This window comes from Garra rufa, chromosome 18 (genome assembly GCF_049309525.1).
Source record: "Garra rufa chromosome 18, GarRuf1.0, whole genome shotgun sequence".
Classification (NCBI taxonomy): Eukaryota; Metazoa; Chordata; class Actinopteri; order Cypriniformes; family Cyprinidae; genus Garra; species Garra rufa.
In genome coordinates this window covers 21,495,333-21,523,206 of record NC_133378.1, presented here as the reverse complement: position 1 = coordinate 21,523,206, position 27,874 = coordinate 21,495,333, and the positions used below count along the sequence as shown (strand labels likewise).

General features: G+C 38.5%; 1 protein-coding gene across 1 annotated transcript in view; it reads left to right on the top strand.

Moving 5' to 3' along the window:
* The window catches only part of vps13d (vacuolar protein sorting 13 homolog D), a 57,673-nt gene that overhangs the window by 18,976 nt on the left and 10,823 nt on the right, over positions 1-27,874 (top strand). The window contains 33 exon segments of the mRNA XM_073822610.1: positions 53-127; positions 216-413; positions 939-1,028; positions 2,293-2,433; positions 2,558-2,683; positions 5,460-5,534; positions 5,985-6,090; positions 6,178-6,330; positions 8,894-9,029; positions 9,292-9,339; positions 9,413-9,563; positions 9,637-9,853; positions 9,929-10,176; positions 10,262-10,453; positions 10,870-10,996; positions 11,204-11,346; positions 12,487-12,617; positions 12,735-12,910; positions 13,022-13,145; positions 14,354-14,589; positions 14,754-14,856; positions 14,935-15,092; positions 15,209-15,317; positions 15,397-15,567; positions 15,721-15,825; positions 15,928-16,077; positions 19,809-19,958; positions 20,065-20,161; positions 20,247-20,395; positions 20,474-20,608; positions 20,698-20,865; positions 26,057-26,189; positions 26,304-26,496. Of these exon segments, the coding sequence (XP_073678711.1) occupies positions 53-127; positions 216-413; positions 939-1,028; positions 2,293-2,433; positions 2,558-2,683; positions 5,460-5,534; positions 5,985-6,090; positions 6,178-6,330; positions 8,894-9,029; positions 9,292-9,339; positions 9,413-9,563; positions 9,637-9,853; positions 9,929-10,176; positions 10,262-10,453; positions 10,870-10,996; positions 11,204-11,346; positions 12,487-12,617; positions 12,735-12,910; positions 13,022-13,145; positions 14,354-14,589; positions 14,754-14,856; positions 14,935-15,092; positions 15,209-15,317; positions 15,397-15,567; positions 15,721-15,825; positions 15,928-16,077; positions 19,809-19,958; positions 20,065-20,161; positions 20,247-20,395; positions 20,474-20,608; positions 20,698-20,865; positions 26,057-26,189; positions 26,304-26,496 (4,714 nt within the window).

Genomic DNA, 27,874 nt, shown 5'->3' with positions numbered 1-27,874 from the left:
GAAGTCATTAGAAAACAGACTTGCTAAAGTTTCTTAAAATATTTCATTTTAGAGGGTCAGCTTATACGGTTACAGGATCTTGGGTTCAGAAGGGAAGACTGCAGACGGGCACTCATTCACTGTAAAGGTACACATCAGTGCACTTTTTCATCAAAAATGAAAGAAAACAGACTTGGGAATTGTGATTCATTGTCCATGTTTGTGTTGAATTGCAGGTCAGTTGGACCAAGCTGCCACATGGCTGTTGGAGAACGCAGAGAGCATGTCTGGCCGAAGCCGAACTGACTCTGAGTCCAGTAGCCACTCAGCTCCTCCTCTATCTGGAGTGGAAGTGAAGGCCGAGAGCGTGTGTATCTGCTTCATCGATGACTGCCTGGACTGTGACGTCCCTCTGGCAGAGCTCACCTTCTCACGTGAGGATGACCGCACACTGTGATACTCCATATGTGACCCTGGACCACAAAACCAGTCTTAAGTCGCTGGGGTATATTTGTAGCAATAGCCAAAAATACATTGTATGGGTCAAAATTATTGATTTTTCTTTTATGCCAAAAATCATTAGGAAATTAAGTAAAGATCATGTTCCATAAAGATATTTTGCAAAATTCCTACTATAAATATATCAAAATGTAATTTTTGATTAGTAATATGCATTGTTAAGAACTTAATTTGGGGAACTTTAAAGGTGATTTTCTCAGTATTTAGATTTTTTTGCACCCTCAGATTCCAGATTTTCAAATAGATGTATCTCGGCCAAATATTGTCCTGTCCTAACAAACCATATATCAATAGAAAGCTTATTTATTGAGCTTTCATATTATGTGTACATCTCAGTTTTGTAAAATTTAACCTTATGACTGGTTTTGTGGTCCAGGGTCACATATGTCAAATATACTGTTGGCAGGAAGTTCTTTAGCAGCTTTTCTTTGCCATCACAGGTCTTTATGTTCTCCAGAGGATTGGGTCTATGCAGGAGGGCAAGGCTTGTTTCACTTTGTCTGGAGATTATTACAACAGAGAACTCTCAGGTGAGATCTCAGCATTGTGTGCCAGCCTGAATCTCATTACCTTCTCAAAAGTCAGTCTTTCTACAGTTCAAATAACATTTATCTTGATGGATTAGAGTAATTTTATAGAGCTATGGAGTTTGAATTTAAAAGTCTAAGACTGGGATGTCTGGGATGCTAAAGCTAATTTATACCTGGAAAGTATGGATGCACTGCTATTAAAATTCTGCCTAATAATTATTTTATGCTATGGATGATAACCAATACATAATATTAAAATTAAATACTAATTTGTCCAAATTAATACATTTTGTTGTTATACCAGTGAAACATTTTTAGGACTTTTAATATCTCTTTTGCTCACCAAGCCTGCATGTATTTGTTTTAAAACACAGCAAAAGCATTACAATTGTGAAATATTTTTACTATTTAAAATCACTGCTTTCTATTTGAATGTATTGTAAAATAAATTTTATTCCAGTGATCAAAGCTACATTTTCAGCATCATTACGCCAGTCTTCTGTCACATGATCCTTCAGAAAAGAAATTGTAGAAATTAATACTTTTATTTAGCAAGGATACTTTAAATTGATCAAAAGTGATGATAAAGACATTGATAATGTTACAATGTTCTATTTTAGATAAATGCTGTTCTTCTAAACTTTCTATTCATCAAAGAAACCTGAAAAATTCTACTTAGCTGTTTTCAACAACAATAATAATACAGTATTAAATGTTTTTGAGCAGCAAATCACAATATTAGAATATTTCTGAAGGGTCATGTGACTGGAGTAATGATGCTAAAATATTCAACTCAACAAATTCAACAAAATCACAAGAATAAATTACATTTTTAAATATATTCAAATAGAAAAGTTATTTTAAATAGTAAAAATATTTCAAAATTTTACTGTTTTCGCTGTACTTTGGATCAAATAAATGCAGGCTTGGTGAGCAGAAGAGACTTCTTTAAAAAATAATAAAAATCTTACTGTTCAAAACTGATAGTGTATATATAAGCTAAAATAAGATTAGGTATTACATTATTATATACAGTATGAAAAATGACGAATATAATAAATATTAAGACAATTTTCCATTTGACACATCACATTTACCATTTTCTGTTTGACACATTTTAACTAATGTCACATTTCCATTGAAGACCATATGGGTCATTTTCAAGTATTGAGTTGTGAACTAATTGTGAACTGAGTGTACACTGTTCGCTATGTATTTCTGTGTATATTCGTAAGCACACACATTTGTATCTGTCGGTCTATAGGCTGGGAGCCATTCATCGAGCCTTGGCCATGTTTCCTGGATTGGCAGCGACAGGCGGCAGGCCGGCTCCATCCTCCTCGCCTGAAGATCGGCGTTCGAGCCAAGCAGAGGCTGGATGTCAACATCACCTCTGTCTTACTGGGTACATAGTCTGGGTCAAACACACTCATAGCCCTCCATGCTTTTCTCTAACTGTTTGCTTCCATATTTATGAGTGGTATGTTAATTCTGACACTCTACTGTGGGCCTGTCGTTCTGACACACAGAGCAGTACAGCACCACCAAGACTTCGTGGTTAGCAGATTACTGCAAGGAAGACGAGCAGTCGCCACAGTCCTCCGCCGCCCTGTCTTGGATGGGATCATCAGTGGATCCCCCCTCCTTTGGCCAGAGTGAGTAGCAGCCGTTTGCTTAACCTGCACTTTCTTTCAGCTCATAAAAAACGATGAACTGCACTGCAACTCTGTGTGTTACATACTTGCCTACATCAGTGCTTAATATACCCTAGGGCCCTATGATTTCCCAATGCAGAAATCGACATAATCGTGGAATCCAACCATAAAACATAGAATTTACTGTATAACACAGAATGTTTGCCAAATTTTGAATGAATAAATCAAAAGTAGGTCAGTACACTTAAATCAAAATGCAATATGGACTAGTATCTGTGAATATTAAGCCGCAAAAATGCTATTTAAATACAAATCCTGCATATTCTGTGTCTGTGTGAATGAATGGTGCAGATGCGCTATTTCGTTTACTACAGCCTCTGTTGCCTCAGTATATGAGTACATGAGCAAATAAACATAATCTTTAGAACTGCTCTGAGAGTCACTTCATGAGCATTTTACTGTTTCTTTTGAGAAAAATCTATAGTCATATCATACAAACAGATAGGTCTTCACAGCAACTCGTCAAAATAAAACTTTGGTTTAACTTGATGAAACTGTGACAGAAATATACTACTTAATGTAATTGCTACTGCAATAATAAAATTATTATTAAAACATTATTTTCTAAGGATTATTAACCTTATTTTTTTTATCAGAAAAATTGAAATACAAAACACAGTATTTCTGAAATAAATAAATACAATTAAATAATTATAAATTATTATATTTGTTTAATATAAAATTGATTTATTAGAGATGCTTTTGATTATTAAAATTTTGTGTAAATGGAATACAGAAAATTAAATGGAAAACACTGAATTTAAGAAAAAAATTTAATTTTTGCTAAACATTTATTAAATTGCTGTTAAATTGTGTAATTTTGTCGGCGCCGATAGCCTTGTGGGCAGCACGCCGACATAAAGCGCTGTTGCGCTCCGAGCGTCCCGTGTTCGAATCCTGACTTGAGGACCTTTCCCGATCCTGCCCCCATCTCTCTCCCACTTCGTTTCCTGTCACTTCTGATCTGTTCTATCTCAATAAAGGCAAAAAATGCCAAAAATAAATCTTTAAAAAAAAAAAAAAATTGTAATTTTGATGATTTCAATTAATTAGACATGCTTTTTTATTTGATATTTTTTATTTCAAATAGAGTCTAGAAATGTAAAACGGAAAAAATGGAATTTGAAAAAAAATTAAAACGGAAAAATAAAAGGGATTTCATAGGGCCCTATATACTTTAGACATAATTTTTAAAGCTGAAGTGTGTATTTTTTGCATGATGTGTCACCATGTGTACATTATTGTTCAAAAGTTTGGGGTCAGTAAGATTTTTTTATTTATTTTTTTGTTTATGTTTATGAAAGATATCTCTTATGCTTACGACAGTTGCATTAATTTGATTAATAACACAGTAAAATAGTAATATTGTGAACTAATATTACAATTTAAAATAACTTGTCTATTTTAATATATTTTACAGTTTGATTTATTTCTGGGATGTGACATCATTCAGAAATCATTCTAATATACTGATTCTTTGATGAATAGAGAGTTCAAATGAACAGGGTTTATTTGTAATTGAAATCTTTTGTAACATAAATGTCTTTACTGTCATTTTTGATCAATTCAATGCATCCTCACTAATTTTTGATCAATTCAATGCATCCTCACTAAATAAAAGTATAACTTTTTATTTTAAAAAATGACTGACCTCAAACTTTTGAACGGTAGTGTAATTGCAAAAATACTGATTATCTAACAGTGTCCCAAACACTCTGTTTGCCACCGCTCAGGCAAGTGAGAAATTAACCTACATTTACTTAGTTGTTTCTGCATTTTAAGCTAAGATAGAACAAAGCTAGGATGGTAGGATAGTATTTTAACATCAAAACACTTTACAATCACACACTTCAGCTTAAGACAAGTTCATGTTGAATGGTTTGAAACCTAAGTATCAGTATAAATCAGGTCAGTTACTTTTGAAATCCAGAAAATATCCATTAACAACAGATATAAACACAAATCTTAATATCATGTTGAATTAGTGGCTAACAGTGAGCTCTATTTAAAGGGATAGTTCACCCAAAAATAAACATTCTGTCATTAATTACTGACCCTCATGTCGTTCTAAACCTGTAAGAACTTCATTCATCTTCAGAACATAAATTTTAAAAAACTATTTTTGATGAAATCCGAGAGCTTTCCTACCCTGCATAGATAGCAACACAACTGATAACCTTCAAGGCCCAGAAAGGTAGTAAGGATATCATTAAAATAGTCTATGTGACATAAGTGATTGAACACAGAAGAAATTGTTGAATAAAGTTGTTATTTTTGTTTTCTTTGCACACAAAAAGTATTTTCGTAGCTTCATAGCATTACGTTTCAACCACTGATGTCACATGGACTGTTTTACCAATGTCCTTACTCTCTTTCTGAAGCTTAAACGTTTCAGTTGTGTTGCTGCCTACTGTACGCAGGATCAGAAAGCTCTCAGATTACATCAAATATATCTTAATTTGTGTTCCAAAGATAAACGAAGGTCTTACTGGTTTGGAACGACCTGAAGATGGGTAATTGATGTCAAAATTTAAATCTTTGGATTAAACTATCCCTTTAAAGTGTTTTTAGATAAGATCACAGCATATACTATCATGATGTGTGCGTCTCATTCTACCCTTCTCTGTGACCGTATGCGTCTCCCCTCCTCTTCCCACAGCCTCCTAGCATGTGTCTCTCTCTTCTCTTTTCCCTAACCCTTTCTCTCTGCTGTCAGGTCTTCCTCTCGCCTACCTTAGAACTAGAAGCTCTACCAGCTTGACTTGTCTCGAGCAGCAGATTCATGCCCGAGGTACAGTTCATAGATGCGTAGCCAACTTCAGAGAAGTCAGAAGATCGTGTTTGGTGTCATAGTGCTTTGGATAGCCTTGTTCTCTGAGTTAAAGGCTTTTGTTCTATCCTAACCCTTCATTTACCCCTGTCCCTTAACCCACAACCATGTATATTAAACCTGTTTTGTGTTAAATGATAGCATTTCTTTAAATCATGCTTTCTTATTGCAGAGTTAATGAATGTGTTGTGAAATTGTCACTGATGTCATATATAGCCTTTCCTTTCTGTGCAATCTTCATTTATATATGAGAAATATGATTTGGCCTGTACTTCAAGGAGGAACATTTCATGTTCATTGCCAGACAAAGCATTTTCAAATCAGCATTTGCTGCATAATACCTGATCGCTGGCATTGTTCACAGTCTTAATGAAAGCCTGTGTCTGATTATATATTCATGCCATGTTTCAGCGGATATGAAGCTGTCCAAGAGGAGGCAGCCGTTCGTGCCCTATGCCTTACTCAACCATACTGGCTGCACAATGTGGTTTGCTACTCTCACTACTACACCAACCAGGTCAGAAGAGCACATGTATTATTCCTACAATATTCTGCTGCTTTTAATAGTTTGTGAAAATACATAGTGGTTCTGCTGTGTCCACAGAGTGGCGCTGTCTCACAGCAGTAGTGCCGACTCTATCTCTGATGTGCATGGGCCTGGGACAGATGATACGCACAACATCAGCCAGTGGAGAGAGGTGCTGCCAGGGGAGGAGATACCGTTTGAGTTTGAGGCCCGGGAGAAACTAAGACACAGGTAGCATAGGGTGTCTCTTTCATTTACACAATTGGCTTTGAATGTGCTACTGTTGGACAGCATTGTCCATACTTGCATTCTCATGTCATGAGAATTTCAGGCATTTTTCCTAATACGAAAAAGCAGCTTACAGGCAATAGCTTCATGACAAACTTTCAGGAGAAATCCTGGCTTTAGTGCCATGCTCAGGGGCAGAGTTATGATAGAAATGGATTGTAACTACAGCGGTTCTCCAACTCTGGGATTGTTCATAGCCTGGCGGACCGCGGTCCGGATCCTGACCCCAAGATGCGTCCATGCGGTCCGTGAAAGCTTTTGACATAATTAAATAAAAAAAATGCCAAATGCTAATTTCTAAAAAATAAATGATTATCAAGCACACCAGGGTCAGCGTTTGGGTGCAATCTTCTGTGCTGTGATGAGAGCAGAGATCGGCGCATTGTACAGACAGATGTAGCTTTCAGTGAGTGAAAAACGTTGATGGAAAACGCATTATGTTGGGGTTATGTCACAAAATATTGTAAATGTATCTTTTTATACTGTATTTTTATACATATTTATGTTTTAAATCATGAAGGTGAGCCAATGGATATCACACAAGCAAAGTGAAAACAGCGCAATATGTTAAAGCGAAAGTAAAAACGGCGCTTTCAGCATCTGACGTGCACATTCTCTCAGAGACAATGATAGACGAATATACTTCATATGCTGATATTAATTTACTTCCCTAATATTTATCTTGTGCGCCAAACACAGTGGGGAAAAAATAAAAAGAAACGTATTTTGTGTAGGCAAGGGTTTTTTAAACCTGTTTTTGTTTTTTAAAGTCTGTGTTTAAAATAAAGCTCTTAATTTTCATTGATGACTATTATTAGGGGTTAGGAAAGTCTTAAATATGATTTAATAATTAAATTGGGGACTAAAAGGCAAGAATTGCGATGAAACTACGGCTATGCATTGAATAAATATGAGCGCTGCACGTTTCAAAGTCAGCTGCGGCGCTGCTTTGTGTGCCATTCTGATACCGCCTCCTGCTGGAAGAGAATTGTCTGCCATTTTTAATCAGCTTGTTCGTCTGCTGTTGTCAAAAAGACCAATGTAAAAAAATCAATCCATGGTTTTAAGCAGCAAACACGTAGAGTGGTAAATGTGAACTGATGGATCGACAAGACAATGTGTTATACAAATTTAGAAGAAATCTTTTTTGTTTTGTGAAACCTGCATCTGAATTGTAAATCATGCTTTTTACAGTCATTTTATTTATTTATTTATTTATTTATTCATTTTTTGTTCAGGTCTCTAAAAAGGTATTTAAACGTCTTTATGAATTTAAGATAAAATATGCTGCAGATACCCTGGTCTCACAAAAAACATAAATAGTTTTTTATATATAATTGTCCAGACCTCGGCTGGTGAGCAGGGTTCATTATTGGACCTCGAGCCGTTTTAGTTAAAGACCCCTGGCCTAGAGGATATGATGACTTGATCCCAGGCAGGGATGATGGAACAGCTAGGAAGTTATAGAGATCACAGTTCTGCTCCATCTACATTTTTCCCCTGAGCAAGGCAATCATCCCAGGATGCCCTGAATTTTGTGTACTGTCGTTTTGGATGAGCCATGTTAGCCTGTAGGCAAGATATTGAGGAAAAAAATGAATAACCGAATAAAGGAGTAGTTTACCAAAAAATGAAATTCTGTCAATAATTACTCACCCTCAAGTCGTTCCAAACCCGTTCATCTTCCAAACACAAATTAAGATATTTTTGATGAAATCCGAGAGGTTTCTTATGACAGCGATTTAGTACTACGTTAAAACATAAAATAATTTTAGATTACAAGATTAAAGTTGTAATTTTTTGAGAATAAAGTCAAAATTATGAGAATAAAGTCTGAGTGTTTTGAGAATAAAGTTGGAATGTTTTGAGAATGAAGTCAAAATTACAAGAATAAAGTTGAAGTTACAAAGATGAAGTCAAATATTTTTGACAATAAAGACTTTATTCTAAAAATATTACAACTTTATGCTTGTAAATTTTGACTTTATTCTCGTAATCTTGACTTTATTTTAGAAATACTACCAAATATTATATCACCGTTCTTCGCCATTATCGAGAGTACCACGACGCAGACGTGTACATTCCTCCGCTGGTAAACAAGGCGCAGTTCTATGTGTTCTCTGCATGTTCTGCATCAGCAGGACAGCAGTATTCATTATTTTTCTTAGTATTTTTCTAGCTTCGTAAAATTACAGTTAAGTCGCTGTTTTTTACCGATGTCCTTACTACAATTCTTGGCCTGGGAACATCTCAGTTGCATTGCTGTCAATGCAGGGTCCAAAAGCTCTTGATTTAATGAAAAACATCTTAATATGTGTTCCGAAGATGATTAAAGGTCTTACAAGTTTGGAACGACATGATGGTGAGTAATTAATGACAGAAATCCATTTTGGGGTGAACTATCCCTTTAAGTTTTCATTTTGATTTATTTGCTGTACTGTTTGCCCTTTAATACCTCATTGATTGTGCTTTCCATCTCTTTGCTAATATTGCGCTCTGACCACAGACACACGCATGAGCTGAAACTCCACCAGCTGCTGGTGCGTGTTGTAGGCTGGGAGCAGGTGAAGCCAGTGTCAGTGGACAAGGTTGGAGTGTTCTTCCGCTACGCCGCTCCTGATCGAAACAACCCCTCCAGCACTGTGAGTTTTAATGGGTCAATATGTGGAGAAAGAAGTTCTCAACATTCATTTGAATCACTAAACTCATTAGTAATTCATAAATGCATTATATTAATCATTCTCTACATGAATTTTGAAGTCTTTCTCGCTTCTCTCATGGGTCTTTGAAATGTTTGAATGTTTTTTCTGTTCTGTCATTTCATCATTTTGAAATACAAAATCTTTTAGCACTTCATGAAAAATGAAAATGCTTCATAAAAATGTAATAATACGGCTTTTCTAGGTTGGCAGCCCAATTAGCAGAACCAACATCATACACCCTCATGTATATGTAAGTCTTTGTTTCTCATAACATTACACTAAAATATTCTAGAGTGTGTACACAGTCTATAATCTCTGTTTAGTTCTCAGCTTTGCCGCCTGTTCGAGTGGTTTTCTCAATCACTATGGAGGGCAGTGCACGCAAGGTCATTACGGTGCAGTCAGCACTCACAGTGAAGAATCGCCTTGAGGTTCCCATGGAAGTGCGACTGGACAGCCCTTCGGCTCCAGACAGTAAGCGTATACCTTATTGTTTATGATCTACCTGTTTTTATCTTCAATGAATCTAACTGTTTACCTTCTATAGAACCTGTTGTCCTGCCACCAATCCTGCCTGGAGAGGCTTTGGCCATCCCTCTCCATCTGACCTCTTGGAGGCTTCAGGCGAGACCTAAAGGCATGGGGTTGTTCTTTTGTAAAATGCCCATCCATTGGACCTCTGTGGAGCGGCCTGGAGAGGTTAGCAGCAGTAAGAGAGAGTGCCAGTCAGCAGACTTTGATGAACAACTCAAGCGCAACTTTAGGTAAAAAAAGGCTGAGTGGAGAAGAAAATATCAAACATGAATGAATGAGATGTAAACACTTTTGTACTTTTTTAGGTTTTGTGTTGTCACCAAGAAAGAGAACTACCCTGATCAGCAGCCTGCTAAAACTGTGGCAGGAGGTACGAAGCAAATCTACCGCCAACCAGGTCATACCATCTATCTGCTGCCCACCCTAGTGCTGGCCAACCTTCTTCCCTGTGACCTTAACTACTACATCAAAGGAACCTCAATCAAGGGAACCATGAAACCAGGCAAAGAGGCAGTGCTGCATGCAGCAGACACGTCACAAAACATAGAATTAGGTGAATGCAAAAGTTGACCTTATTTGCTTTATTAATCCACATTTCTGTTAACATAAGGCTTCATGAGTTTGCTATTTGGTCTCAGGTGTGCTCCTGGAGAACTTTCCTATGTGTAAGGAGCTGCTCATCCCTCCCGGTACACAAAACTATGTGGTGCGCATGCGGTTATATGATGCCAACAAACGGCTGCTCTGCCTCACCATACGGATTGTCTTCAGAGCACAAGGCGCATTAAAAATCCTCATCTCTGCATCCTATTGGCTTGTCAACAAGACTGGTATGCTTTCATATCTATGCATTGACTATATGTGACCCAGGACCATTTTATTTGTAGCAATAGTCAAAATTATAGATTTTTTTTCTTTTATGCCAAAAATATTAAGTAAAGATCATGTTCCATAAAGATATTTTGTAAATTTCCTACCGTAAATATATCAAAACGTAAATTTTGATAAGTAATATGCATTGCTAAGAACTTCATTTGGACAACTTTAACAGCGATTTTCTCAATATTTGGATATTTTGCACCCTCACATTCCAGATTTTCAGTTGTATCTCGGCCAAATTTTTCAGATTTAAATGACCCTTATGACTGGTTTTGTGGTCCTGGGTCACATTTGAATTTAAAACCTTAACCAAATACAGCTGTACTGCACCACATCTGTAATATTTTAATTAATTTTGTATCTTCAGGGCTGCCTCTGATCTTCCGCCAGGACAATGGGAAAACAGATGCCGCTGGGCAGTTTGAGGAGCATGAGTTAGCCAGGAGTTTGAGCCCATTGCTCTTTTGCTACACTGACAAAGAGCAACCCAATATGTGAGTGCAAGAGCAGGGGAAAATCCAAAGAATTCTCATTGTGTGTCCCCACCCATCAAATGCTTTTGTATATCTTATTTAATTAGCCAGCATAAATTCCACCGCCAGAATCGTTTATTCATTACCCAACACAGCAGAAATGTAATTTAACTACATAATTACCCTTTATTCTTTAAAGCTCTCTAAATTCGTGTCCTCTTTGAACAGGTGCACCATGCGGATCGGTAAAGGGATCCACCCAGATGGTGTTCCAGGATGGTGCCAGGGTTTCTCTCTGGATGGGGGGAGTGGAGTAAGAGCGGTCAAAGTCATCCAGCATGGTAACAGACCCGGACTCATCTACAATATAGGTAATAAGGAATGCCTATCGTATTTAGATGCAATGAAATGAAACGTACTTGTTAATATTTCACTTGATTATACATTTAGTCAGAAATTATTGTTTGGAAAAAGTCTAACTAAAATTTGTACAAGTTATGTCACAGTAACACAGTAACAACTAACGCAAGTAGGCTTATAAAAGACAGACATACTCATAAATGATCTCCACTGGCTCAAGCCGTGCGTCGCATCTCCTTCATCTGAGGTAAATCCACAGCGTATTCCTCTCAGCGCGTCTTATTATATTAGCGATAGTTTAGTCAGACGGGAAAGACTTTTTTATACGGATTACTCCATCACAGAATATTTTTTATCAACATGACTTTGTTTAAAAGTAGCTTTCTATAGATATACCTCTCATGTCTGTGTCTCAAGTATTCGCTGAGTTTCAGTTGATTTCTGTGACGCATTTCAATATGAAGATCACGGGGGCCATTGCCCATTGGTGCTCATTTTCCATAAGTTGGTATGATTCTTTAGGGTCTTCATTAAATGTCTGCAACATATTTTGGTTAAAATTCCTCAATGACTCTATAAAACAACACCATTTTACCTCATCAAAAACAGCTCTGTTCACAGTCGTTTCAGTGCATGTTTCGTTAAATGATAACGAGCTATTGCTCACTCCACCTTTTCTTCTGTTTTTTTGTGTATTCTTTGGCGCATTTCCATCAAAAACAAAACTAATCCACTGCGTCCTCAGTGGCTTTTGCATCCTAATACAAAACCCCTGCATTGCTTACGAGACATTGTCACTACAGCTGCTCGAGCGCAAAGAAAATGGTGGACAACTGGCTGAGGGGGTTAAAATATCCTAATACGGGACAGCCTGGCAGAGGCCGTGGGCTGGGCCTGCGCAGTGTGATGTCATACTGCTCAGATAATCAAAACAGCTTGATAATTGAGACTTTTTAGGTTTTTCTGGAATTTAAAAAAAAAAAGAGTGAATTGATTTTTATCATTGTAGGATGGTTGTGCCCACACACTGCTAACACACATTTATATGCAAACAGTATGTAAAAGTAATTTTGCATCCAATGTCCCCTTTAAGAAAAGCATCTTTTGCATTGATGTGCAAGTTGATGTAATAATCTAATGTCTCATTATAGGAATAAATGTGAGAAAAGGGAAAGGGCGTTATCGTGACACACACATTGTGACCTTTGCTCCACGATACCTGCTTGACAACCGATCATCTCACAAGTTGGCCTTCTCTCAGCGAGAATTTGTCAGAGGAAAGGTGGGAATGCATGTTTTTATTGTGTTTCATGTCTTTGTGCTATAACAAATCTAAAGGTGCAGCCAATACCAGCCAATAATGTTTTATTTGTTATGACAACCTGTTGTTTGCTTGTAGGGTACTATAAATCCAGAGGGATATATCTCCACCCTGCCAGGCTCTAGTGTTGTGTTCCACTGGCCCAGAAATGACTATGATCAGCTTCTCTGTGTCCGTCTCATGGATGTTACCAACTGCACCTGGTCTGGAGGTTTTGAGGTCAACAAGCCGAAATCCTTTCACATTAACATGAGGTACCCAATGCCACCAAATATGCTCTAGAGATGGCTGAACAGAACAGAAAATGACTAAGAGAGGAGTTTTCAATTTCATAGACATTTTTCCTCTCATTATGCGTTTCGTAGGGACACTTTGGGAAACTGCTTCTTCCTCCGAGCTGAGATTGCTTTGAAAGGGGCAACGTATCAAATCTCATTCAGTGACACTGACCAACTACCCCCACCTTTCCGTATAGATAACATTTCTGAGGTAAGTCCTTAGAGGTTACATATTATCAAGTATTGTAAGACTGTAAAACGGTTCAGAAGATTTCAGACTAAAGAGTATCACTAAGATGACCTGGCCAGGATTTGAACCCAGGTCACCCACAAGCATCAAAATCAACTAAGAATACAGTGCTAACCACAATCTTAAACCTAAATCATGTAAGAAATTGTGGTGTGGCTCTTTTTTGTTTCAGAAATTACGGTGTTGGCCTGTTTGTGCTTCTGACTTTTTAAAATAACTATTATCAAGAAATTGTTTTTCTTTTAGTGTTCAATTCTGGACGCCATAACATTCACAAAAGAGTAGGCATAACAAGACAAATCACATTCTGCTTAAAAAGTGTTCCTGTAATCAATACAAGCCTGGTATTTGGGATTTAATTGGGTATCTGCAGGTGTGCGCATTTTCCGTCACCTTCCTCCGACCCCTTAGCCAGTTTTCCCGTCATATGATCTGTTGGTGGTTTTAAATTTACTGAGCGAGACACCATTCTAGCCATTACAAAAGGTGGATATAAAGCTTTTGTCGCACAAAATAGCTCTTTTACTCCCTCTGGCATGACTTAAGCAATCATTTCATCCGTCAAAGCATTGAATTCACAACCTGACAGCACTGCGTCCGGTGGTTTCTCTGTTTCATTGGTGCTCTTACATCAAAAACAAATCTTTTTTTTGATCTGCTAATGCTTATTTTGGGTTGACATTTAGCTGCTCCTTTGGTGTAGGTCGTGATATAAAACAACAAAATATCTGCTGGTGCTGGGATTAGACACATTCTCAGTGATTTATCTTGGAGACTTTGGGTGTTTCAGATCTTTCATCATCAAACATCAATCCAGTTTAGGATGATCAAACCAATGTAATACCAATCCACTTCAGAGCCTACATCCAGAGGATAAAAATATCCCACATCTAGCAGCAAACATCTTGCTTTGCTGTCACTAACAATATGTGCCTCTCCACTTGTAGGCCTACTCTAAAAGCCTATGTTCTGCCAGCATCTTCTTTGTTGTCTCTGCCAAGGTCTTGCCAACACGTTGAGAGAAATTCAGTTGTTTTCCCAGGTCCATTGTCAGCGTGGGTGGATAGCTTTAAGAATTTTTACCTCTGGTATCTTGTGATGGCAGTGTAGATGTAGCATTTGCACATTTTCTCTACAGACTTCTCAGTAACACGTTCTTTTTACTTCAGGTTCCTATCCAGTTCTGGCAACATGGAGTTGCTGATATCAGGCTACACACAGAGGTAAAAGCTGGGGCAGTTCTGGACTACGCCTGCGATGAACCCATTCTTCAACCCTACATCACCCTCACTGTGAAGGGAGCTGGATCCTCTGAGGTTACTGCTGATATGAACTTCTTCAGAGAATACAACAAGCTCTACTATGAGAACTTCATCTACATTGCTGCGTCCTTCACATTTTCAGAGTGAGTTCTCAACCTCAAAACTTCCAAATAGCTCATTAATCCTTGAAATTGGCAGTCTGACCAATTTCGAGAAGAAAACTTTCCACTGGCTGTCGCACTTGCGTATTACATCTTCAAACTGGTGTTTGTAAATATAAGTAAATATTCACTTGATTTGATAACAGAGATGCAGGAAAGAGGCCAGTGGGGAAGAAACGGGTGGTCAGCTGTGCTGAATTGGTGCTGGACGTGGAGACGAAAACACAGAGAGTCATCCTGAAGAAAAAGGTCTGTTTATGTTCTTCCCCCGCCAGTTTGCCATCATAGTTTGTTCTCAAAGGTTCTCACATTTCTTTATCTGTTCAGGAGCCTGGAAAGCGCTCCCAGCTTTGGCGGATGACAGGAACAGGAATGCTCTGTCATGAGGGCTCATCTCCTCCACAGAGCAAACCTTCTCAGCCTCGGCCCCTCAGTTCATCTTTAGTGCTTGACATTGCTGGACTGGCTGCAGTGACAGACAACAGGTTAACAAAGAGCAACTTGTGCTGTCTATTTTAAGCTTGTTCTTGTCCCTGTAGAGAGTAAACATTATCATGGTGCACAGGTGTAATTTCTCATGTATCTAGTATTTCTTTTTTAGCTATGAGCCTCTGATGTTGAGGCGGCCAGACAACCGCCGCAGCACCACCCAGACATGGCACTTTAGCTCTGGCATGTTGACCTGTGGTTTACCCAGACTAGTTGTCCAGGTCTCTCAGTCTTTCATCTGAATTTTTTGCTCCTAAATGGATATTTTCAGTATTAAACAATCTATATGTGGCGTTTTAGGTAAGAGGGGGAGTGCCTGGGCTCTTTGATGGTGCTGAGGTGGTGCTGGGACCAGACTCTGGTGTTTTGGAAGCATTACCAGAGCAGCAGTTTATCAACCAGAAAATGAGACCTGGCTCAGGGGTTCTGTCTGTCCAGGTCCTGCCTGATGGGCCAACGCGAGTACTGCAGGTAAGACACCCCGTTGTTATTAGGGTAAGGCACTCTCATTGTTATTGAAAGACATGGTTGGGGTAGCATGCCATCTGAAACCATATGAAATTGAATCGGTTCCTGTCTTTCTTTCACACTTTCTAATATAATAAGCTGCATACCTTATTTCAGATCAGTGACTTCAACCAACGACGCATGAATAGACCCTCTCCCAGCACAGAGGAAGACCAGAATAAAGAGAGCGTTCAGAAGAAAGTTCCTGAGGAGGAGCTTGAGGTAAAAACCATGTTTCTGTTTGTCCAGCAAATGGATTGATGTAGAATTTTACATTGATTGTGTTTCCCAGCACAGGGTTAACAAATATGCCCTTGTGTTTAGGTGTTGGTGAACCTAGAGGAAGGAGTGGGCCTGTCACTGGTGAATAAGCTCCCTGAAGAGCTAGTTTTTGCCACCCTGTCTGGCATTGATGTGCATTTCACCCGCACCGCTGCCAGCCAGGTTCTGGAACTTACAGTGAAAGACATTCAGGTAAGCAGCCGCAGACCAAAACATACTTCTCCAATGTGTGGGAATTTCTCACTTGGGATTAGGGATGGCTCAAGATGGTTGACCGGTTAAATGTCTTCAACTTTCCACCATATTCATGACCATCAGCTGTAATGGCTATTAATTTGGGCTTTCACAATTCCTTGGTTCAATTCGAGTACTCAATTTAAAAAAAATCCTTGATTGCATTTTGCTCATGTCGAGTAACTGACAAAATACTGGAAGTGGTGCATTCCACGAACGAGAATCCATGAAACACATTATTAGACTTAGGGATGCACCGGTTGACCGGCCATAAATCGAAACCGTTTTCGATTTTTATCCCGGCCGTTTTTTTTTTTCGGAAGTGTGCATGCGGGCCGCGGCATTCGATTCATTCAGAAACATGTCACTTGTGTGGAGGTTTTTCGAAATCTGTGAGCAGGGCGTGAAGATTGCAATCTGCAATGTCTGCAAAGGACAGGTCAATCGCGGAGGGACAACAGCAAAGACATTCGGCACCACAAACTTGATCCGACATTTTAAAGTTCACCACCTAAAAAAACACGATGAAGAAGCGACCAGCCGTTGTTGTACTGGTGCACAAATAAAAGCCGCTTTCCTGTGCTCGCTGAAGTTGCGTGAGCGTACCTGTCCACGCCCTGCACACGCCCTGCACAAGCGTGGACAGCGAACGCTTGTTCAGCTCAGCTTCTCACGTGATAGACGAAAAAAGAAACAGACTCACTTGTGACAAAGCTGAGATGCTTCTTTTTGTAAAAAAAACAAAACAAGCATCTACTTTTGAAAAGCCAAAAATAAAAGTCTGTTCTGTTAAGAATGATTATTATTATTTTACATTTAAATGCCTGTTGGCTTACTGTTTTACTTTACTAAAAGCACATGTTTTACTTATTAAACTGTATTTAATTTAATATTTTTTAAATTTTTTATATTTATTTAATTTCAGATGTCAGATGCTATTGTTTCAATAGCCAAAGCCAGTTTGGCCTGTTAAATACTAAATAAACATGTTGTTTATGTTGTTTACTTTCATAACTTCTTGTTTTTGAAAAAAAATGGAAATCGGTATCGGAATCGGCCAGCTTGCTTGTAAAAAATCGGTATCGGAATCGGCCATGAAAAATCATGATCGGTGCATCCCTAATTAGACTGTTTTCCAAGGCTGCATGATGTGTTAAACCCATTTAAAAATCATAATTAAGCATAATGCTATTGTGATTTTACAAACGCTACAATTCAAATAAATAAACATATGCGATACAGGTTTAATATATGTGTTTTTAATTATTTACATGTGTGTAGGGATATGTATGTGCATCTCCAGAGCGGCTCCGTTCATAGTAAATGCTGCTCCACACAAACTGTTTTCATTAACGTATGGAGTGTCTCAAACTCCATCTCTGCAAATTGCTGTGAGTTTGGGTTTATTATAGCATTCATCTGGGAACGCAACATGTGCCATTTCATCAGATATTTAAGGCAAATCATTTATAAAACTACACAAACATAGGAGAATACCTCATTATCTTTCTAAATATGCTAACTGTTCATCACAGTTTCAGAATAAAAGCTCAAACCCTCGCTCTAAGTTTTGATGTCTACATATTCAAGAAATTAGAGTGGCTGTCTTCTCAATCATTTAACAAACGATTTGATTAGCAGCAGTGGTTCTAGAGGCAAAGCTATCCATTTTTGTTTTTGCCCTCTAATAGAGCCACCAGGTGACCAAGCTCCGCAGTTTTTTTTTTCCTTGTGACCTCAGATTGAGTTCTTACATAAGTGTTCTGAGTTTGGCAAAGTTTGGCTTATCTCATTCCGTTTAGGAGTTATAGGCACAGGGCCGGCGCTAGCCATTTGGGTGCCCTAAGCACAAATGCTTGGTGGTGCCCCCACCAGCCCCCCCACCCCAGAATTTCAGAATTTCTTAGTTAGGTTCTCTTAGGATGACGTCACGGACACTGCGTCCATATTTTTTTACAGTCTATGACTTTAACGCACTAAAATAAAATAATAATTGAAGAGCGCGGTTCAAACGGCTTTGTCTTATTTTTCAAAATATATAATCGCCTGAATTTTGTAAAAAAACTATAGAGTTTGGAGAGGAAAAGGTAAAAAGCAATACAAAACAAACAATTTACAGGTTATGTTGTCATTCCTTTGCTCTCAAACTGAATGCAATGTAATAAGAGGCCTTATTTAATAATAACATTAACAGTGAAGCATGCATCTAACTCTGGGTGAAAAGCTTATAATAAAATCGCCAAAATTTGTCTACGTGTTAAGAATGAATTGCCAAAGCTGTAAAAGGTTATTTAAAAATAAAGCAGTCATTATAAACAGTTTACTGTCTTAAGTGCACCCATTTATTTAGTCTACAAATTAAAATAATAATTATAACAATTACAATTATTAGTATTATTTACGGTGAGCATTGCTGTCACACACATAAGAGCCCTGCACTATTAATTGTTTCAGCTATTAAAATAGTCCAGTTTTGTATGTAACGCAAAGTGATTATATTTCGTTTCGTTTTTATTAAGTTAATTTAGAAAAAAACGTTTGGAGCATTTTTTGTTCGTTAAATAAGTTTTTGATTTTTAAAGTAACGACCAAGCGGCCAGCGGCAGAAAATGAGTTGATCATATTGTGTTTGATCAATTTTGCCTTCTCAGATAATCACGACTTGCCTAAAATAAATATAGATCTAGGCCTAAAAGAGTTAAAGTATAAAATAATGTTCATTTCAATGTTGAAATTAACATTGTTTTATACCTGAACTTACTTTTGTATATCAACATGCTTTAGACATATTTTATTTGTTATTTATACTAGTAGCCTGTTGTGATGATTTTTCGCGACCCAGATTTTTTGGTGCCCTAAGCGCAGTGCGTGGTGTGTGTGTGCGGAGCGCCGGCGCTGTATAGGTATTTTACTAAAAGTCCCCTTTCTAATTTTTTGGTGTCCCTTTGCTGCAATGAGTTAAAAGGTAATTTTTTTTTTGATAATTATTGACATTCACTCTCCAGAGAATCTTTCTCCACTGGTTTGGTTCTGACTGAGTGAAAAACCTAAGACTAGTTCGCAAAAGTTTTTTTTTTTAAATGTGAAATACCTGTTAATGAGCGTTTTCGTACTTTTGTTCGCTGTAACACCTCCGTCCACCCGTTTGGGGTGAGCCTAGGTCACGTTGTAGGCAGTTTGAGTACTACCATCCCTCCAAGTTTCAAGTTTCTATGTCTTACGGTTTAGTTTGCATGATCAGTTTTATGTAGAGATCGCTGGTCCGTGACCATTCTAATTACAATAGGGTTTCAGCACTATGTGCTTGAAACAACTGATTACTCAATTACCAAAATAATCGTTAGAGACAACCCTACTGCCAGTACAAACATCATCAGAGATACCAAGAAAACTCCATACCAGGTCACAGAAAACACTTTTACGGATCTCAGTTAGTACAGACCCTACCAAATCTAACATTCATTGACATTTATGTATATATTTAAAATTCAATCCATGTCTTTATACTGCTGTGCCTCATATACTGGCACTATATACAGAGATGGATTGTGGGTGTGCTGACCTAGCAACTTTCAATAAATAAACCTAAAAGTTTAATCCTGTAGTCAGGCATGACAGCTGCCAAAGGAGCTTATTCTCAAGCTAAAACATTCCTGACAAACATGTCTTTATTCTCTCATCTATTTCAGGTGGACAACCAGCTTCTGGGCACCACTCATCCTGTCATGCTGTGTGTGACTCCAGGCCCCATTGAAAGTTCAGCAGTGGACTCAGGCCCTGCTTTGCAGGTCAACTCTGTTAAAGTTCCCAGCAGTCTCATGCTCACAGATCTTTATAAGGTGAAACAAACTCACTGACTTTCTCTCCAAAAATGCTTTAGGCCTTTTTGTAGATCTTCTTTTGACTACAGGAGTTTAAATTATAGATTTACTCTCTGCCCTACAGCATCTGATGGTCACAGCCCGCCGCTATACTGTCATCATTGAGGAAAAGCTCTTAATGAAACTGCTCATATTCTTTGGCTACGGTCAGACAGAGGGAGGTGTGTAGTGTGTATCCCTCAAGTGTGCAGTATCGGGAATGTACCTCATTATGCCCTGCAAACAAGTGTTGATTTTGTGTTTCAGAGGTGGAGAAGCTAGATGAGAACCTTTATGAGAAAACCAATGAAGATGCAGGAACTCCAAAGCGCTATTATTTTGAGAACTTGAAAATCAGTCTTCCTCAGGTCAAGCTGAGTGTCTTCACTTCTCACAAGTTGCCCCTTGACCTCAAGGTACAACAAGAAACAGCCGAAGTTACTTTATATTATGATGTGGTGGTCTGTAGCATAACCAAGAATTGTTCTGCACAGGCTTTGAAGGGAAGTCTTGGATTCCCACTCATTCGGTTTGAAGATGCAATCATTAACATGTACCCCTACACTCGAGTCCATCCCTATGAGACGCAGGATATTATCATCAATGACATTTTCAAACACTTCAAAGAGGTCAGAAACATTCTTCATTGTTGTGGTAGACATTTTCATTGTTTGCACCACCACTGTGTGATTTCATTTGCTCTTTCTTTGTCTTGTAGGAGCTTATCAGTCAGGCAGCTCAGATCCTGGGCTCAGTGGACTTCCTTGGTAACCCCATGGGCCTACTGAACGACGTTACTGAGGGTATGAATGAACTTATCAAGTACGGCAACGTCGGAGGACTCATCCGCAGTGTTACACATGGTGTTTCCAACTCAGCTGCCAAGGTAGCAAAAGTTCACATTCTTACTGTCATCTTCACCGGTCCATCTGACAATGCGTGATTCTCAATCACTGAAGTATTTCAGTGTTATTTTACCAATTATTACCAAATGTTTGATATATGATAAAGTCCATCTGTTCAGCTGCAAAGTACCAGAGCAGTAACCACAAGACAGGGATTCGCTGGGTGCAAGGCCAAGTCATAATGAGAAAAAACAAGAGAACGAATTGTCCTCCGCAGTTCAAATGTAAATTAGAAGCTGACGTTGTTTATTTCTCAGACTTCTTATTGAATATGTTTTTGAAGAACCGTCCAAGCAGTCTGCCTGAGCAGGAACACTAGAACAAGCCACATGTTGTCATTTGATGATTTCCAGGAAAAGAATAGGAACAGCATTGAAAGGTCAGATGCACATCTTGTTCACCAGCAAAGCAATCTGACCTGATTTTCATCCTAATATGCAATGGCGAGGTGAGGGTTCAGTAAGTTTATTAGTTTTGGTCTTGTGTAAACGGGCATGTTTACAGAATCATGGAACACCAGCATTTAATTCTTTCGTCATTATCGAAGTTGAAAATTAGCTCTGTAGCCTTTGTAAGTCTGTGATGCTCTTAGTGTTGAGCTTGAGCAGATGGACTCTGATTAATGAGCTTTAAAAAGCTAATTTGCTCATGGCACTAGTGTATGAGTGTGTATACTCATATGTGGCTGCAGTTGTGTGTGGTCAGACCTGAGCCTACACACTGTCCTGCAGCCAGCTCTCAGCATGTCTGTCTAACAGGCCATTGCACCACGTCCTTCATTGGCAGCCAGCTCACTGTCAGACAGGGCTTTGTGTGCTTTTCCCTCTGTCCGCTCCCTCTGTGCTCTCATTTACTTTCCTTCCAGCAACACTGGCCAAGCTCATGCCAAAAGTACTCATTGAACGGGACAACTCTAGATCTCAATCAGCAATCTTTCACATTCACACTTGACCCGCTCTAATTTCACTTTGCTGCTTTTTTAGCCAAGGCGAATTGGTTTAAATGCATTTCTTTGACTTCAGTTCATCTTTGGCTGCAGTATCTTTTAAGGTCTTTGCAAATAATCCACTGAACTGCTGAAGAAAAAAAAATCTCTCTCTGTTGGCTGCTTTTTTTGCCACTAACTCAATTTCAAAAGTATAAACAAATTATTACTCCCCCTGGAGAACTTCCAGCAGCTTGAATAAAAATGTTTTGCCAAAATCATCCACCAACTGTATAAGGCTCCATGTCATGCTGCTTGGGGTGGAAAAACTTTAATGAAAGATATAAAAGGCATTTGAGAGCTTTGGTTTGATCAAGTGCCTAGAAAGCTTGAGGTTTATTGTATTTGCAAAGATTACCATTAGTTTTTGTAACTTATGTCAGTGGCCACCCAGAATTTATTTTGGAACATGTGCCGTCCTCAAGAATTCTCTGTTGTTAGTTTTACCTTTATGGGGGCCCGGACCTTTCTTAATAGGCATTATAGCTAAAGCACACTCTGTTGACTGTTGTCTGTGCTCTCAATATTTTCCAGTGATTTTTAAAATAATGCCTATCATTTAAAATGCATTTGAATTCATATTCAGCAATGCCTTCAGCAAAGTTTATTTTTCCATCACTATTTCCATGTCTCAACCACAAGAAATTGGGATTGTTCACACAAGAATGAAAATTCTGTCATTAATTACTCCCCCCTAATGTCGTTCCAAACCCGTTAGACCTTCGTTCATCTTCGGAACACAAATTAAGATACTTTTGATAATCTGAATGTAGTGATATTGTTCAAGAACGATTCAATTTGAAAAGAGATTAGTTCAATTTAAAATAATCTTTAATATGATTTAGGAACGACGAGTTATCTCAGCGAGGGATTCGTTGATTTCATCTTGACCGCATCGCATGTGCACCATTCTATTGGTTCTTTACAGAAAACAGAAATGATTAGTTCACCTCTTGAGTCTTTGGGTTTGGGTCGTTCGCTCATCCTGTGACAGACCTATAGATGCTATGCAGTATGTACCAGTAGTAGAAATTATTATTTCACCTCTCAAGTCTTCCTGTCTGATGAGTCGTTCGTTTTTTTGTCACGTGACGGCAGTATTGGATACATAAATGAGTTAGAAATTCCCAACCTTCCTTACAAACACATTTACAATGATGCGTTTCTGGTCTCAAATTGTAGCTTTTATGTTTTCACAATTTAAACTTCCAACATCTATCTATCCATATGATGAGGAAAAATCACTTTGATAAAGCAAAGATACCCACAGTGAGGGAAAGATTATTTGATCCCCTGCTGATTTTGTTTACAAAGAAATGATCAGTCTATAATTTTAATTCTCTCTTAAAGGGAGTGCTCATAACCTTAGCTTGTTACCTATATAAAAGATACCTGGGAGAAGAAGCAATCAATCAATCAGATTCCAAACTCTCCACCATGACCAAGACCAAAGAGCTGTCCAAGGATGTCAGATTTGTAGACCTACACAAGGCTGGAATGGGCTACAAGACCATCGCCAAGTTGCTTGGTGAGAAGGTGACAACAGTTTGTGCGATTATTCGCAAATGGAAGAAACACAAAAAAAACTGTCAATCTTCCTCGGTCTGGGGCTCCATGCAAAATATCACCTCGTGGAGTTTCAATGATCATAAGAAAAGTGAGGAATTAGCCCAGAACTACACAGGAGGATCTTGTCAATGATATCAAGGCAGCTGGCCCCATAGTCAACAAAAAAAAAAACAATTGGTAACAAACTACGCTGTGAAGGACTGAAATCCTCAGAAACTTTCGTCCATTATAAAAAAGTTCGGATCAGGTTCGATTTTTTTTGTGTTTTCGCAAAGTGTTTTCGCAAAGATCCGGCTCAGTAAAATGATCCAATTGTCCCGTTACTATCCATGTATCGACAAAATAGTCCATGTGACATTAGTGGTTCAATTTTATAAAGCTACGAGAATACTTTTTATGTACAAAGAAAAAAAAAATATGCATTTGTGGTACTCTTGTTAATGGCGGCAAACTCTCCCAGGAGAGAAGAAATTGTTCAGTAAAGTTGTTATTTTTGTTTTCTTTGTGCACAAAAAGTATTCTCGTAGCTTCTTAGCTTGTAGCTTGTAGCTTATGATTGAACCACTGATATCACATGGACCATTTAACAATGTCCTTACTATGTTTCTGTGCCTTGACTATGGTAGGACCTTTGCTGTCTATGGAAGGTATTTTATCAAAAATATCTTAATTTGTGTCCTGAAGATGAACGAAAGTCTTACGAGTTTGGAACAACATGAGGGTGAGTAATTAATGACAGAATTTTCATTTTTGGGTGAACTAACCCTTTAAACTCTCCAGCTGTAAAACGTAATTTACCTTCATTATCAGTTTGTACCGTTTTTCTCATCTCTATCAGACTCACCCACTTTATGACGATCACACCATGGTTTTCATTCCTCTACATCTTCTTTCTCACATGTAGACACATTGAAACACATTCTTGCACACCTCTAGGGGCCCTGCTTTGAGATAGGATGGTCTAATGGCTCAAGCAGGGGTGGTGTGAGGGGCCATAAACTTGAAAGTGTTCTGATCCTCCTCTCCCTCCTGCAAACTCATATCTGGTAAATGTATTGGTATAATTTCACAGCCAAGCTTTTTTTTTTTTGTTAAAAAAAAGGAAGAGAGTGAGGAGAGGGAGGAGGAGGAGGAGGAGGAGCAGAGAATCTGAGCTGGCCTTTAGATGAACTCACCAGGGACTTTGCTTGGAGGGGTCATTCCAAGTTCATGCCTGGCTTTCGCTTGAGTTCTGCAGAATGTGCCTGTGTTTATAAAGTGCTCCGGCTGCAGTAGGGAGCTCGCTGGGCCTGTAACACAAACTCCCTTCCAGGAGGCACCTCCTGGGGACCTGAGGGGGGCCACTCTGGGCAAAGTCAGGTCAACTGTGCCAAGAGGGGGAAGCGCCCACCCCATTAGACAAATTACAGCCTGATATATTTGACAGCTGGATGAGATGGTGTGTAAAATCAATTATCTGTAAAATCGATGTGTATCCTCATAGTTCAGCAACGGACGGGTTTGAGAATCATGGTGCTTGCCCAGAATATGGCACCAAATGCAAATAATGTTTCCATTTTCAATGACTGTAACACATTAGAAACAACTCGACAACTTGATTTTCATGATTTAGTTTGGCTGTAGTCTACAGTATAAACAAGTAAAGGACTACATGAACTTTTGCTGAAAATGAAATGGGAACCACAATAAGTCATGAACGTGTCCTAAAGTAGACAGTTTACTCCTTAAGGTCACTGCAGGCAGTTTACTCCTCAGAGTCACTGTGGGGGGTTTTCACTAACTGAAAAGGCCAGTGTCAGCAACAGTTCCAGTGGCTGACTTTATAAGCCCAGGACACACCAAGCCAACTTCAAAGATCTAGTGGTGACAAAAGCCAACGTCTGGACCAAAAATCTGTGCTTGAACATGTACAGACTATGTCAGACTGCAAACTAGCTTGTGCATTCTGTGCCTACATGTTGGAATTAACTTTCTATATCAGCACGTATCAATAGTCTATATTTGTCATTCAAAAGAAACCAAAACAAGAATATACAACATATAGCCAGATATATTAAACATAAACAAAGCAGCACTTGCTTACCATTTTGAACGTCATATTAATAACTAGTTTAATTTTAAGGAGCTCATGTTGTTTTGAGAATATTCACATATTGCGAATCCTTCGCTAAACTGAACATCCAGTCAGAATTCTCACTCTCAACGACAGTAATGATGGCAATTCTACACGCTGAATTGGGCAAACTGCTGCCAGTGTGAGCCTGACAAGAGTAGACATGTGAAACGCCCCATAACCTAGCCCGACAGATGTCCCGGCATTTAAATTACATATTCTATGAATGTTTTTCAGGCTACATATGGTTTGCGCTGAATTGTTTGCTTTTTGGTACAATAAACTTAAAGGGATAGTTGACCCAAAAATGAAAATTCTGTCATTAATTACTCACCCTCATGTCGTTCCAATCCCATACATCTTCGGAACACAAATTAAGATAATTTTGATGAAATTCGAGAGATTTCTGACCCTCTATAGGCAGCAAGGGTTCTACCACAGTCAAGGCACAGAAGCTAGTATTCTTGTCTTTTGTTGCTTTTCATATGTTTATCTGTCTGTGCAGTTTGCAGGTACCTTATCAGATGGATTGGGCAAGACAATGGACAATCGCCATCAGACTGAACGAGAGTGCATTCGCTATCATGGAGCAACCAGTGGAGAGCACCTTGTGGCAGGGATTCATGGACTTGCTCATGGTACATCAGAATATTTGCATTTGAAATGCTCTATAAGTGCTCTTTATTGTACCATGATTTGTCTACACATCAAACCCAACTTGCTATTTCACTTCCAAATTGGTATCTGTGTAGGCATCATTGGCGGTCTGACCAGTGTGATAACGTCAACAGTGGAGGGAGTCAAGACTGAGGGGGGTGTCAGTGGATTTTTCTCTGGTCTGGGGAAGGGATTGGTTGGCACAGTGACAAAACCTGTGGCAGGAGCCTTGGATTTTGCCTCAGAAACAGCACAAACTGTCAGAGACATGGCCAGCCTTAGCAACAGGTATTTTCTGCTCAACTATGTGTTCATTAGGGGTTTGGGGGGGCGGGGTTGCGTTTTTAATGGCCCACATATTAATGGCTCCCTGATGTCCGCAATTTATATATAGTATGATTACCCAACAATATAATTGAAAGAAAGAAAGCATTGAAATATATTTTTCCTCCAATATAATATTTATTCTCTTTAGGGGTTCCGTGGTACACGTCATTTCCTTTCTAAACACGGTATTCGGATTAGGGCACATCCCTAATGGGAACTGTAAAACATTTTAGATTTATTAGCAAGGTAATAGTTTCTGATTAGTCACAGTCACACCCATACTATAGACTGGCGTGTTTTTATATTTAAACACTGGTGCGTTTGATGGAAAAAACTATTTTTAATTGAATCATGACCCCAAGAATCAATATGAACCAAATCTTCAGGTACCGAAAGATTCCCACCTATTATTCAGGTTATTTTGATTATGATTATGATTATGATTATGGAACAGGGTGACAGAAATATTTAGATGAATGACTTTTTCTTGGCCATCTGCATGGGCCTTTTCCAACCACAGGGTGCCAGAGCCAGTGCCCAAGCTGGAATGCAAAACAGAGAAAAAAATATTAGAAACAAAAGCAGCAAATCAGTCTGGCAAGGTTAATGAAAAACAAGACTTTGGAAATGATGCAGTAATGTCACATTGCACAGCGACTCCAGTCATTTTCAATGTCTGTCTAAAATTATTACAATTTATTTTAGAACATTGCATCACATGCAGCTTGTGAATGCAACAAATTACTTTTTTAAAATTCTTTAAGGGTTAGTTTACCCAAAAATGAAAATTCTGTCATTAATTACTGACCCTCATGTCGTTCCAAACCCATAAGACCTTAATTTATCTTCGCAACACAAATTATACGATTTTTGATTAAATATGAGAGCTTTCTGACCCTGCCTAGACAGCAACGTACTAAAATGTTCCCAGATCCAGTACTCTCATTAATGGCAGTGGACGTGACTTGGAAGAGAAGAATTTTTGAATAAAGTTATTTTTGATTTTTTTTGTGTGTGCAAAAAGCACGTAGGCCATAGACCTTGGTCATAAAATTACGATTGAGTCACTGATGTCACATGGACTGTTTTACCAATGTCCTTGCTACATTTCTGGGAACATTTCAGTTACTTTGCTGTGCAGGGTCAAAAATCTCTTGGTCTTAATCAAAAATATCTTAATTTGTGTTCTGAAGATGAACAAAGGTCTTATGGATTTGGAACGACATGAGGGTAAGTAATTAATGACAGAATTTTCATTTTTGGGTGAACTCTCCCTTTAACTAAGATTAAAAGAGAAGTTCACTTCTAGAACAAAAATTTACAGGTAATTTACTCACCC